Source organism: Marmota marmota, unplaced genomic scaffold (genome assembly GCF_001458135.2).
Source record: "Marmota marmota marmota unplaced genomic scaffold, marMar, whole genome shotgun sequence".
Taxonomy (NCBI): Eukaryota; Metazoa; Chordata; class Mammalia; order Rodentia; family Sciuridae; genus Marmota; species Marmota marmota.
This window is the reverse complement of record NW_026000093.1, coordinates 35,065,838-35,080,646: the sequence shown is the minus strand read 5'-3', so window position 1 is coordinate 35,080,646 and position 14,809 is coordinate 35,065,838. Positions and strand designations below refer to the sequence as shown.

At 35.6% G+C, this 14,809-nt stretch overlaps 1 protein-coding gene across 1 annotated transcript in view; it reads right to left on the bottom strand.

Annotated features, from left to right (window-relative positions):
• Positions 1-14,809, bottom strand: part of Cnbd1 (cyclic nucleotide binding domain containing 1) — a 327,970-nt gene that overhangs the window by 249,305 nt on the left and 63,856 nt on the right. Inside the window, exon 4 of the mRNA XM_015485728.2 lies at positions 5,551-5,706. Within this exon, the coding sequence (XP_015341214.1) occupies positions 5,551-5,706 (156 nt within the window). The remainder of the gene's footprint in view (positions 1-5,550; positions 5,707-14,809) is intronic.

Here is a 14,809-nt window from a genome sequence, read left to right as displayed (position 1 = left end):
AGATCTATTTATTTACATTCTATAATTAATGTCTTGTGGATATACATAATGGTTTCAATATAGTATATTTGTATATGTACATTTGGGAAGTTCAGTTTCATTCCACTGTTTTTCCCTTATCCTCCCCTCCTTCCTCCTCCCCCCATACAGACCCCTTCTTCTACTCCCCTGAGTAGTCTTTTATTTTGATGGAATTCCCACCCACCTCCAGTTTCTTTTCTTTTTCCCCTCCCCATATTTTACTAAACTAGAAGGCTAGCTTCTACTAGTCAGAGAAAACATTTGACCTTTGACTTTCTGGTTCTGACTTATTTCACTTAGAGTTATAGTGGGCAGTTCTGTCCATTTGCCAAGAAATAGCATAATTTCATTCATGTTTATGGCTTACTAATACTGTATTGTGTATATATATACCAAATTTTCTTTATCCATTCATCTGTTGAAGGACACTTGGATTGGTCCCATAGTTTGGCTATTGTGAACTGAGCTGCTATAAACATTGATGTGGCTGAAGTCACCGTAGCATGCTGATTTTCTCTCTTTTAGAAAGGAGTGGTCATGTGGTGGTTCCATCCCTAGTTTTTCGAAAAATCTTTATACTGCCTTCCAGAGTGTTTGCACTAATTTGCAGTATCGCCAGAAATGTATAAGTGTACCTTTATCCCACATCCTCACCAATACACACTGTTATTTGTATTCTTGATATTGCCATTCTGACTGAGATAAAAATCTCAATGTGGTTTTAATTTGTTTTTTCCTCATTGTTAGAGATATTGAACATTTTTTTCACATATTTGTTAGCTATTTGTATTTCTTCTTTTGAGAAACATCTGTTTAGTTCTTTTGCCCATTCATTAATTAGGTTATTTACTTTTTTGGTATTAAGTTTTTTGGGTTCTTTATGTATTCCAGTTATTAATGCCCTATTTGAGAAGCAGGTGGCAATGATCTTCTGCCATTCTCTAGGCTCTCTCTTCATGATCCTGTTTCCTTGACTGTGCAGAATTTTTATAGTTTGATGGCATCGAACTTATTTTTAGTGTTATTTCTTTAGAGGTCCTATTATCCTAATTTCTTTTAGTATTTCACTTTAGGGATCTTATTAAAGAAGTTGATTCTGTGCCAATATGTTGGAGTGTTGAGACTATATTTTCTTCTATATGTTGCAGAGTTTCTGGTGTTAATTCCTAAGGTCTTTAATCTACTTTGAGACTTACATGAAGTGTGAGAGATAGGGGTCCAGCTTGATTCTCCTACATATTAATATCCAGTTTTCTCAGCACCATTTGTTAAAAACACTATCTTTTCTCCAATGTATGTTTCTGGCATATTTGTCTAGCATCAGATAACTGTATTCATGTGCATTTGTCTCCCTGTCTTCTTTATTATTCCATTGGTCTTCCCATCTGTTTTAGTGCAAGTATCATGCTGTTATTTGGGCTATGTAACATAATTTCACATCTGGTATTTTGACACAGCCTGCATCATTCTCTTTGCCCAATATTGGGTCTATTATCTTTTAAAATAAATTTCATAAGTACTTTTTTCTATTTCTGTGAAGAACACCAATGGTATTTTGATGGGGATTGCATTGAATACTTTTGGCAGTATAACCATTTTGATAATATTAATTCTGCCTCTCCAAGAACATGAGAGGTCTTCCCTCTTCTAAGGTCTTCTTCAATTTTTTTTCTTCAGTGCCCTTTGGTTTTTATTATAGAAGTCCTTCACATCTTTCATTAGATTAATTTTCAGTTTTTTAGGTTATTATAAATGGAATAGTTTTCCTAATTTCTTTTGAAGCAGTCCATTATTGGAGCATAGGAACAAAATTGATGTATGTATATTGATCTTGTATCCTGCTACTTTACTAAATTTGTCAGTTCTAGAAGTTTTATATGGCATTTTTTGAGTCTTCTTAATATAGACTCAGGTCATTGGCAAATTAAGATAATTGACCTCTTTTTTTTTTTTTTCTATTTCTATGCCTTTAATTTCCTTCTCTTGCCTGATTACTCTGGCTACCATTTCAAGGATTGTTGAATAGAAGTGATGGGAATGGGAATCTTTGTCTTCTTCCTGTTTTTAGAGGAAATTCATTCAGTATTTCTCTTTTCAGTATCATGTTGGCCTTGCATTTGTCATCCGTAGCCTTTACAATGCTGAGGTAAATTCCTTCTATCCCTAGTTTCTCTAATGTTTTAAACATGAATTGCTGCTGTGCTTTGTACTTTATCTTCAAATATTGAAGAAAAATGTGATTCTTGTTCTTAACACTATTTATGTGGTGAATTACATTTATTGATTTGACTATGTTGAACCAACCTTGCTTCTCTGTAATGAAATACACTTGGTCATAGTGCAGTATCTTTATAATGTGTTTTTATATAAGGTTTGCCAATATTTTATTAAGAATTTTTGCATCTAAGTTTATCAGAGATATAGACCTAAAATTTTCTTTGATGTGTCTTTGTCTGGTTTAGGTATCAGGATAATTAATACTAGCTGCAGGGATTTGGCAGTGGTCCCTCCTTTTCTATTTCGTGGAATAATCTGAGGAGGACTGGTGATTGTTCATCTTTGAATTTGGCTGAGAATCTTTGTGGTCCTGGGCTTTTCCTTTTTGAAAGGATTTGATAAATGCTTCAATTTCCTTCCCTGATATTGGTCTAAGTAAGTTTTGTATATCCTCGTGACTTAATTTGGATAGATCATATGTCTCTAGTAATTTGTCAATATCTTCTAGGTTTTCTAGATTATTGGTGTATAGATTTTCAAATAGTTTCTAATGATTCTCTGAATTTCTGTGGTGTCTGTGATGATGTTTCCTTTTTCATCTCTATTCACAATTAATCTCCAGTTGTTAAAAATTCAAGCAGAATGACAAAATGTAAGGTTGAGAGTGTAAGGTGACTACCTTTAATATTTTGTTAAATTATGCCAAGAAAATATACTATCAATCTGATCATAGTTCAGTTAGCCAGATGTTAACACAGGACTACAGAACTGACAATTTATCCATCAATCAACAAAATTTAGTTGGATTGTTTTTGTATTTTGTAAATAAAACATCCAACCCCTTTGTAAATGTGATCAACACCAAGAAATTGATAGTTTTAAACTATCTTTTAGACCCCTCCCCAACTCCCTCTCCTTGAATGGAAGCAGGGTTGGAATCAGAGATTTGCTTCATTTTTTTTGGGGGGGGGAACTGGGTACTAGGGATTGAACCCAGGGGCATTCTATCACTGAACTACACCACCAAACCAGACGCCTTTTTATTTTTTACTTTGAGACAGGGTCTCACTAACTTGCCTATGCTAGCCTTGGAATGGCCATTTTCTTGCCTCAGGCTTCCTAGTTTCTGGGATTACAGGCATGCACCACCATGTCCAGCTATTCTCTTTAGCACAGATGCCCCCGCTGAAAGCCAACAAAATGTGTGGACTTCAGTCCTACAACTACAAGGAACTGAATTCTGCTGACAATCATGTAAGACTGGAAGAGAATTTCATGCTCCAGATATTAACACAGCCTGGTGTATACCTTGGCTGAACCCTTGAGACACTGAACAGAAGACCAGATAAACCTTGTTCAGAGAAATAACAAATCTATATTGTTTTACTATATTGTTTAATATGTTTATCATAACTTATTAGGCAACAATACAAAACTAATATACTAGTATGTCAAGCAAAAAAGAAAAAAAACATGCTTTAGAAGAAGAAACAGACTATTAATTTAGTTCACACATTGTTCTTTTATTACCGCTTTATTAATCATACTATTTCAAAACATTAATGTGCAGATTAAATCAGAAATTTTACGTACAGAATTTAAAACTTTGCATGAACATTTAACATCTGATGAAAAATGAATTCCTTTCTCATTTACTCCACCATTATAATGTAGTAGCTCTTACAACCCACTGGCATTAATGAGATCTGCCATGTAAAGAGACCTACCTGACCAGCTTTTGATATAAAGAGATTGGAGTACTATTGTGACCTCTTCTGATCACTATTGCATTCTCCCATAAATGAATGTGGAAGTGGGGAAAGGAAATTGACAATGACCCAACATCAACTGTCTTGAATATTTAAATGGAACCTGTAGAGGTCCACATAAGGTTAGAGAAAAGTAGCATATGATCTATTTTTCCTCTGGATGTGGAAAGCATTCTATCATGACTCCTCCTTTTCACTTTAGTCCCTTTGCTATGATAGTATAAGGCTTCTTACCCAATTACAATTTCCATTCCAACTCAACCTAGATTTACCTCTGACACCTTACTGGAGAATCATGGCTGCTTCGGAATCACTATTGCCGAGTTCCTTTTGCATCTCAAACCAGAGACTACATGATCAAGAAATTGCTACTGAATTATAGTTAGAAAAAGAGACTTATCACTAACATTAAAAATATTTCAGCTCAGCATAATATGAAGTCAGTAGTGAATGATTTAGTGCCCATAGATTACTAACCACTAAAAATTTTTAATCCAATGCAATATTAGTCAAAATTGTAGTTTAATAAAATCTTTAATAACTTTCAGTGCTTTAGTGACTTTTTACCAGACACAATGTTTTTTAAAAATTCACTGGGTACATTTTGGTTGGATATCCTGTTTTTACAACAATTTACTTATACCCCTAGGTGGAAGATGGTTGATTTCCTTTTCTCTATAAATCATTTATACCTGCTTTCCTAAAAAGTGAATAGCATTTGCTATATATGTTTTAATTATGATAAAAGCATGAGAAATATGACCATTCTCAATTTCCTAAAAGGTCTGATCATGTTTCTCAAACAGATATCCACAATTTGGGGGGAAAAAAGTACAACAGCATACGATTCTCAATGCATTATTCAAAACAAATAAAAAAATCAGATTTTTAATTATTCATCCATACTCTTGGTCTGTCTTAGGGACAATTCTAGTTTTGATACTTTTTCTCTTGGTTTTATTTTTATTATTCATTTCAATTCTAATGTCACATGTTTTCACAATATCCTTTCAACTTTAATTTTATTCATAAATCCAAAATCATTTCTAATACCAAGCATCTATTCAGATTTCATATTCTCTTTCTCGTCCTCTTTTCCCTCCATCCCCCTTTCCTTGTCCTTCTCCAAGCAGTTTTGTCCCAATTATAGCACAAAGTGCTCGAGTAAATTTAAGGAAATAAAAAGTGAGTTTATTTAAAGGCTCTGTGTTGGGTAGGACAGTTTAAATTCTGTGAACAGCCTTCAAGTAACCAAAAGAAAATGAAATCTCAAACATAATTTTGATTTTATGGCATCATTTTACAATGCATATTTTGCTTGCAACTTAAAATTAAGATGAGTCACAAGTTTAGTAATATATCTGTGAAACACTGTGAAGACAGAATGCATGAAAATTGTGTTCATCCTGAAACAAAAGTCTCAACTCTTTCCAAATCTCCTGAATCAACCACTAGTGCTACTTGAAAATAAATAACTTTTTTTAAAAAAAGCAATTAAAAATAATTCTTTAACTAAATTAAATAATATATTAAAAATACTTACAGTTTCCTTACAATATCTAGAAATTCTGCAAACACCTCTGGAGTGTATTTTTCTCCATATAAAGTAGAGCCACCACGTGCTTTTCGAACATGGACAGCTATATTGTGAGAATCATCAAGGTGTTGTTGACTTTCTCTTGTCTCTTTCCTAAGCTTTCTGAATGAGGAAACATAGTATTTTATGTTACTGCATATTTCACAAGATTCATTCATAGAAACTTTATTGCCAATAGTAGAAATGCACTGTTCTGAGATAATTTAGCATTTTAATAACATTCATTTTCAATAGCTTAGAATTTTTTCAATCATCATAGAATATAGTTATAATTGTCACTCTAAATCAAATCTAAAAACTAGCATACAGGAAATATTTTCAGTGTATAGAATTTAAATATATAAACTATAGGTATCCTAAGCAATCAAAATATCTTTCATAGTATAGTAGGTTTATGTAATTTAGGAAAATATTTTATGTCAATAACGAATACCCTTATCTTTAAACTTGGCACATGTGTTTTCAGTGTTTTTATCACTGCTCATAATTTTTTAAGCTTTTGTTTTCTTGTAGTAAACAATTTGCAACTGAGAGGTACTCATCATACCTTATTCTTGTGCTATGGTATATTATGTAGGTAAGTTCCTGATAAATGCATCAGTGACCATTTTCCATTTATTTTTCCAGCCCCAAACAGTTTTATTGAAAGGTCATTGAAAACTTAAGGAAAAGGAATCCAATAATCTTGTTCATCTTTAAGAAGAAAATAAGGCATAAAGATGATAAAAGTCCAAATGATAACATATTAGCCAAAAATAATAGATTGGGTCATTAATACCCATGGAAAATTTTTTAGAGTTAAATATAAGATATTATGTGGAATAATAATAGTAAATTATAACATTAATGCCCAACATTTATTGAGTCCTTAAATGTTTTAGCTACTCTGCTAAACATTATCATATACATTATCTCATTAGCAATTAACCATGTGAAATAGAAAATTTTTTCCTTCATTTATAAGATAAGGTAATTAAAGGAAAAGATAGTAATTCTCCCCAGAAAGAGATTTAGGGCATATGTGGTGGCACACACTTCTAATCCCAGCTGCCAGGGAGGCTGAAGCAGGAGGATTGCAAGTTAAAAGCCAGCCAAAACAATTTAGGGAGACCCCATATCAAACTAAAAGAGATAAAAATGGCTGGGAGTATAGCTCAGTGATAGGGCACTGCATGCATGAAACCCTAGGTTCAATTCCAAGTACCAGGACCAAAAAGAAGAGAGGGAGTGAGATTTAAGCTAAGATATATAAATTCAAAGAAACTTATAGACAAAGAATATTCCAGGTGCCGGGTACAGGGGTGCACACCTACACCTAATCCCAGCGACTCAATAGGCTAAGGCAGGTGGATTACAAATTCGAGACCAACCTTAGAATCTTATTGAGGCCCTAAGGACTTAGCAAGATGCTGTCTCAAAACATAAAAAAAGGGGGATCTAGGGCTGTGGCTTACGGGCTAAGCACCACTGGATCCAATCCCAGTACCTATAAAAATATATTCCAGGAAGAAGTTACAAGGAAATTTTCCTATAGATTCTTTGTTAAAAAAAAAAAAAAAAAACTTTTGCCCTTTCCCCTGTCAAAAAGCCAGTGTACAAAAGATGAATAGCCTCAATTCATCTTTTTATGCTTTTGTGATATTACTATATCCAATTATTTATGGATTAATTTTAGCTCAAATTAAATGAGAAAGAGATGTGACATTATTAGAGAATTGTCACCATATAGAGTCAGTAATTGGAGAGGTGTTTAGTTAACTTTTCCAAAAGACCTGACAAGAACAATTTTAGAAGAGGAAAAGTTTATTTGGGGTTCGTGATTTCACATGTCTCACTACATAGATGACCAACTCCATTGCTCTGAGCCCAAGAAGAGGCAGCACACCAAAGCAGAGGGTGTTGGAAGAAAGTGGCTGAGGACATGCACCATGAAGCAGAGACAGAGCTTCCTTCACCATGGACAAATATAAACACCAAAGGTACACCCTCAGGAACCCACTTCCTCCAGCCACACTCTACCCTCCCTTCAGTCACCACTCAGTTAATCCCCATTCAGGGATTAGTTCACTGATTGGGTTAAGGCTCTCATAACCAAATCATTGCTTCTCTGAACCTTCTTGCATTGTTTCACTCATGTGCTTTTGGGGGACACTTCATATCTAAAACATAACAAGATGTAATTTTATCACTTCATCCGATGTTAACATTTTAGGGTTTTGGCATTGCTTATATTGATTATGAAACAAATAAAAGTATTCACAATATATTTCAAGATATGATTCTTGGGAGTTCCATAACTTGCTTTTTTGTTGTTGGTCTTAAACATTTTGTTCCTGAGATTTAATGACTGCAGTTCATTTATTTTACTGCTATGTAAGATTTTATTACTATGTAAATACCATATGGGTTTTTAAGGTTTTTTTCTGTTTTGCTAATCTGTTGGAAATTTGACTTTCACTTTCCAGGATTGGTTTTTCTTTTGTTTGTTTATCTGTTTTATATAACTAATTTTATGTATATAAAACTTTTACAGGACATGCCCCCAAATGGAGTTATTAAGCCATAATGTGTGTGCATCCTCAATTATGTCAATTATTTTCCAAACTACAACAATTTACACTTTCAACAGGTTTAAGTTTAAACTGTTCTGTATTCTCACCGCTACCATATTATTAATTTCTTAAATTGTGAATTTAATTACTGTAAAAAATTGATCATCTTTACATATATTCACTCACCTACTGATGAATTGTTTACTATAGAAAATTGCTGAGTAATTTAATGCCTTAGTAACTATAAAGGGAAAAAATATTATTTTTATAGACTGCAGTACCATTAAGATATTGTGCCTTTTTTGGCTGTGTTGAAATTTTATCATGCAAAAGTAATAACATTAGAACTCTGCATTTCAACATGAATTAATAAGGTAAGGGCATCAAACCATACTAGCAGTTACTGCATTTGTCAGTGAACACATGCAAATTTAAAAAGCATGTTAATCTTAATAAATATTAACCCATAGAATCTTGACATCTCTTTGTACTGTCCTGTGGGAAAAATCGATAATTTTTTTTCCTGCAGAATTCTGATGAGATTTTTTTCCCTTAAGTAAAAGTGCTTCTGCATCTGAGTTGCCAGCTGAACTATACACTTTATTTTTGTGTTCCATATTAACTTAAATGAACAATCAGTGAACGAACTATAACTGATTTGAGTGTTTGGTTATGACCTGACTCATTTATATTTTGAGAAAAATTCATGAATGCTCTGTATGCTTGAAAGTTTTCCTGTGCTTAAATCTTTCTCTGATGAGACCAACGATGATTTTAACAATGTGAGATTTTTATAACACATAAAGAAACATTTGGAAAGTCTGGGTAAATCAGTGGACCAGTGTTTTCCACATGGTAAATGTTTAGTATTATGAATTTATGCATGGTTAAAAAAGCCATTAGTAGTTCAAATAGTTTTTATAGATAGAAATGTTTTAAATTGTGTATATTCTAAATAAAACAAAAAAGCCTCAGTAAACTCAAGTGACAGGGATTAACAATACCACCAAACAAAATCAAGTAGAACAAATTTAGCATATATTATTCTAATTCAATCCTCCACATCAATGTAATTAGCTAAGATTTAAAGTTTGGGATAAACTTCTTAAGGCAACACAAATGTTCAACTGCAAAATGAAAATTTGAACAAGATCTGATTTGTGCAGAAGCCATCACAACACATTCTTCTCCATATGCACTTGTATATAGCTCTTAAAAGTTTAGATCCTTTTATTCCCCAAAATCTTTCTTTAACCCTCCTGCCTTTTGGTAAATCTATACCTATTTTACAAAAGTAGTAATTAGTTCAGAGTAGTACACAGACTCTTTCCTAAGATGTTTGCTACAGGATTCTTCCAAAAAAGGGAAATAACCATCCCCAGAAGGTAAGTTAGTAAATTGCACACTTTTATCTTATATAGACAAGAGTACTGACATTGTCATACATGTTGCCAAATATGATCTAAAGTTGAAATTGAGAACTTGAGGACAAGTTCATTATAAACTCTTGATGGTCAACATTGAAATTCTTCAATTTCTTATTTCAAAAGGTACATTTTAAGGGTATACAGGGTATTTATTTTTCTGATTTTTACTAAATTAATGTTGTTATGGTTCGAATGTGAGGTGTCACCCAAAAGCTCATGTGTGAGACAAAGCAAGAATGTTTAGAAGTGAAATGATTGGGTTATGAGAACTTTAACCCAATCAGTGAATTAATCCCTGATAGGAATTAACTGAGTGGTAACTGAAAACAGTATGTGGCTGAAGGAGGTGGGTTGGTAGGGATATGTCTTTGGGGTATCTATTTTCTACCTGGAAAGTGAAGAGTAAAGTCTGAGTCTCAGTCAGAGGTTGTTTTTTTTTTCCCTCTCTCTCCCCCTGCCTCCTTTCTGATCATCTTGTGAGCCACTTCCCTCCTCTGCACCCTTCTACTATGATATTCAGCCTCATCTCAAGCTCCAAGGAATGGAGCCATTGAACTCCTAACTGTGAACTGAGACCTCTGAAACAGTGAGCCTACTATGTACTACTCTGAACTAATTTCTACTTTAGTAAAATATGTATGGATTTACCAAAAGGCAGGAGGGTTAAAGAAAGATTTGGGGGAATAAAACAATCTAAACTTTTAAGAGCTATATACAAGTATATATGGAGGAGAATGTGTAGCGATGGCTTCTGCACAAATCAGATCTTGTTCAAATTTTCATTTTGCAGTTGAACATTTGGGTTGCCTATGAACTGAGACCTCTGAAACTGTGAGCCTCAATTAAAATTGTTCTTGTCAGGCCTTCTAGTCACAGCAGCAAAAAAAAAAAAAAAAAGCTGACACAAATGTTCATGCCAAACTCAAAATCTTCTTTTCATTTTCAATAAATAATAGAAATGTTTGGTTAAAAATGAGCAGTGGGACTTTACGTGTATTCTTTAGGCTAAAGCAGTAATTAATACATTTTCTAAATACACACTAAGTATCCAAACATTCAGGAAAATCAAATTGTTTAGAGAAGATTATTCCACAGATTTCTCTTCCTTCTCTTCTAAGGATAAACTAAAGAAGGTCAAATTTTAAGTTAGGCTACATCCAGACAAACTGTCATATAGCAATATATTAACATTTGTGTTATGGTTTGGAGGTGAGCTCCCCCAAAAGCTCTTGTGTAAGATAATGCAGAAAGTTTAGAGGAGAAATAAGGGTTATAAGTGTCTTAACCCAATCAGTGAATTAACCCCCCTGATGGGATTAACTGAGTGGTAACTGAAGGAGGATAGGGTGTAGCTGGAGGAGGTGGGCCACTGAGGTTGTGCCTTTAGGGTATATATTTTGTATTAGGATAGTATAGTCTATCTCTCTGCTGCCTGATCATCATATGAGCCACTTCCATCTGCCACATTCTTCTGCCATGAGATTCTACCTCACCTGGAGCCCCAAGGAATGAAGCTTGCTGTCTATGGACTGAGACCTCTGAAACTGTGAGCCCCTAAATAAACTCTTCCTCCTCTACAATTGTTCTGCTCAGATCTTTTAGTCATGGCAACAAAAAGCTGACTAAAACAATATGCTTCGAAAATAATGATCATTTATGCTCTTTCTTCACTTAATAATATAAGTTCCTTCTATTCACAAGTCAATTAAAAAAACATTTGCTGAGCCTGGCTTAGTGTCACACACCTCTAATCCCAGCAACTCAGAAGGCTGAGGAAGGAGTATTTCAAGTTGGAGGCAAGCCTCAGCCACTTAGCAAGACATTTTCTCAAAATAAAAAATAAAGTGAGCTGGAAAATTGGGATGCATCTCAGTGGTAAAGTACCCCTGGTTTCAATCCTCAGTACTGCAAAAAATCTTTTTTTTCTGAACTCCTAACTCAGAGCCAAAGAATTCAGTCTTCACTATTTCAGCTCTAAGGTATGAATTATTTTTATTTTTGTTCCTTAACCACTCTATTTTTTCCACCCACAGAGCATTTCTGAACTAGTAGTACACCTGGGTGATTACAAATCTACATTATCTAATTTTAACTGCTCCTTGATTTTGTTCAGCACTGCTAAATTAGCTATATGTCAAACTCTTATGTACTCACTTCAACAGCTTTCATCTAGTTCCTTTTCCAACCCCATTTCCACATCCATAGACAACTTGCCTCGATATTAATGCTCTCTGCCTAGGATTATTGTGAATTATTGAGAAAACACCACCCTAGCCACTTGCCTTACTCTAACTCAAGAGGGATTTACTTTTTATTCACTGAGGAGAAGAATTAAATGCACAGAAAAAGTGGCCTGTGGATTCTCAGAATTTCCTTTGTTTTATAGTGACTACCTCAAGTAGATCTTAGCCCTATAATCTACATAATGGGTGGGGCAGGCATATAATTTGGCACATTAGAATGACCCATCTGGGGACATGGGGAGGCAAATTTTCTGCCATTAATCTGGGAAAGACTCCAGATTTTCAACTATATCCTGGTGAGTCATAGAGCTGACACCTTTTAGCCAGGGCCAGTGGCACATGCTTGTAATTCCGGTAACTTGAAAGTCTGACACAGGAGGATTACAAGTTTAAGAACAGCCTGGGCAATTTAGCAAAACATTGTCTCAAATTTTAAGAAAAATTAATCAATTAATTAAAAAATAAAGGGTTAGAGTTATAGCTCAGGGGTAGAGTACCCCGGGTCCACACCCAGTACTATAGAACTCATACTTTTGGAATCAAAGAGGCATTTTCTCTTTGTTGCATATGGTGTTTGATGACTGGGACTTAGAAGAAAATATATAAGCATTTACAATATAACCTCAGCTGAAATTATAATTTTCCCAGGTCCACTACCTATATTTTAACTAATAGCATCATGTTTGTCCATTATGGGGATATTGGCCAAGAACCCCACGCAACAACAAATAATGCTAACAAGGATCTTGTAGTCCCTTAAGATCTAATCGGAGGTCCCATGAGAATAAATTACACTCTGTCATTACCTTTATACTGTGCTTCTTCCTTAAATATGCTCTTCATTCCATGTCTTATCTAGAAGTGAAAACAACTTTTTTTTATATTTCCTCATCAAACAAATTAAATGAAAGCAACCACTCAGTACCCTGTAACTGTAATAGAGTTTATCAAACTGCAGGTAGCCCTAAGAAATGTTGTATCATATATAACACATCATATTTGAAATGCATCAATAGACCTTCTTTTCTTAAATCTCTTCACCTCCATCACAACACTCTCAGTTTCTAGGTATTGTCTGCACACCCTCCTTCAATTACTTCAAGATCCTCTCGCTTCTTTCCTATCTCTTTTCTCTGCATTGCTTCACTTCTAGGTCATTCCACACTCCAAATTAAAATGCCTCTAGTAAACAGAGTAATTCAATCATTCCTAGCACCTACACTCAGAGGCTTCTAGCCAACACTATCAAGAAGCAAGCATAATTAAAGAATCTTTTAAAAGCATAAATCCACCATTTTTTCAGTGGTAGTTATCATTGTAATGGCTTTATTCATTTATTTGAACTCAGACTTGAAAGTTTCTATTAACGGTCCACTTGAATGCAAGAAAATCCTATACATGTAGACAATTACTACAAATGTCCATCCCTTTGCTGTAAGAACTTCCAAGGCTATCCAGGATTTCATATATACATCATGGTAAAGGGTTTAGTTCAGGCCACAATACACAAGACCAGAGCATGGCTAAAGCAATTAGCTAGATTTCTGCAAAATTTCTTCCTCCTCTCTTCATAAAATTAGCTGAAAGAGATGGAAGATGGTGGATTAGAGTAAAGCAGCATTTCTTTTTATAGCTAGGCTTTGAGGACTCTAGTATCAGGATTGGTAAACTGCTTCTCCTTGGGGTGGGTAAAAAGGAATTTCCAGAGACCCTTACAAAAATTAAAGGTTTGGGTACATTAAACAAGGAAAGGGGACAAAATTAGAGATAAAATGTTTGTGGGAGAAGTGGAATTAGCACATAAATGGGGGGAGGCAGAAAAATAGTCAATATCAATAAAAAATAATTGGGTCCCATCAAGAAAGTGGGTGCTGGTTGAAAAGAAAATCAAAAGCTGCCCTTTCCCCCTCCTCTTTCCAAAGCATCCCCACTGTTCCTGCTCCAACCTGTTGCTGCAACCTACCCCAGGAATAGCTCCTTCCTGCAGGAGAATTGTTAATTGGTACCTTCTGGCTGTTACCTTACTGCCTGGATCACTCCGCCATTTGTCCTTTCACCCTGGCACATTTGCTTCCCACCTTGTGGTGCACACCCAGGCCTGGCCCGGTCATGTACTCAGTATGGAGAAAGATAAGGGAGAAGAGGTCAGGAGAACAAAGATAATTTAAAATTTATAAAAGAGGCACGAGTTTTTTTTTTTTTTTAAGATGGCGGCGAAGGGAGAGCATTACCCCCGTGTACCACGTCACTGTGCGGGAGAATGACGAGTTAGAACGGCTAAAAGCTATCTTGTTAGGAATTTCCAGCAAAACTGGGGTGCTCCAAAACCTAGAGGAAGGATTTCCATTGCACGAGGATCAGCTACGGGGGCTCAAACGCGAGAGATTTGTCCGCACGGAGGGTCACGCTGCTTATTCAGCAAATCGCCCTGCGGCTAGAGTCTGCGGCGAGCGCTGGGAAACGAGGAGATAGCAACGCAAAGATACAGCGCTGCAGTTTCTGCGGGATTCTGCCAGCTATGCAATCACTGTACTCAGTGCTGAATGCTGGGTTTGAGATGGGGAAGGAAGCGGTCCAATTCGGTTCTCCACACCAGTCAGACCACAGAGGAAGCCAGCGGCCACCATCTTGGAGAGCTGACGTCACCATCCCTGTTTTCGACTGATCGCAGCTCATTCAGCCATAGAACAGGTAATTTCAGGCTGCGGCTCGCAGACAAATTACTCAGGCTCAGTGCTAAATAACCCGCGGAAACTACTTCTTGGAGCCTGCTCCTATCAGAACATACACCGAGCAAGGAGCGGCCGAATTCCGGCTCCCGGAACTGCTCTGGCCCAGGGATAAAGAACCCGCGGAAAATGCTTCTCAGTCCAGGTCCTGCTGAATACTGTGGAGGTAAATACCAATCAAGCCTTCATAGGCAGTGGCAACAGGACTGAGACGGGCTTGTGAGAGCCGGTCAGGACTCACCCGTTGCTTTGGT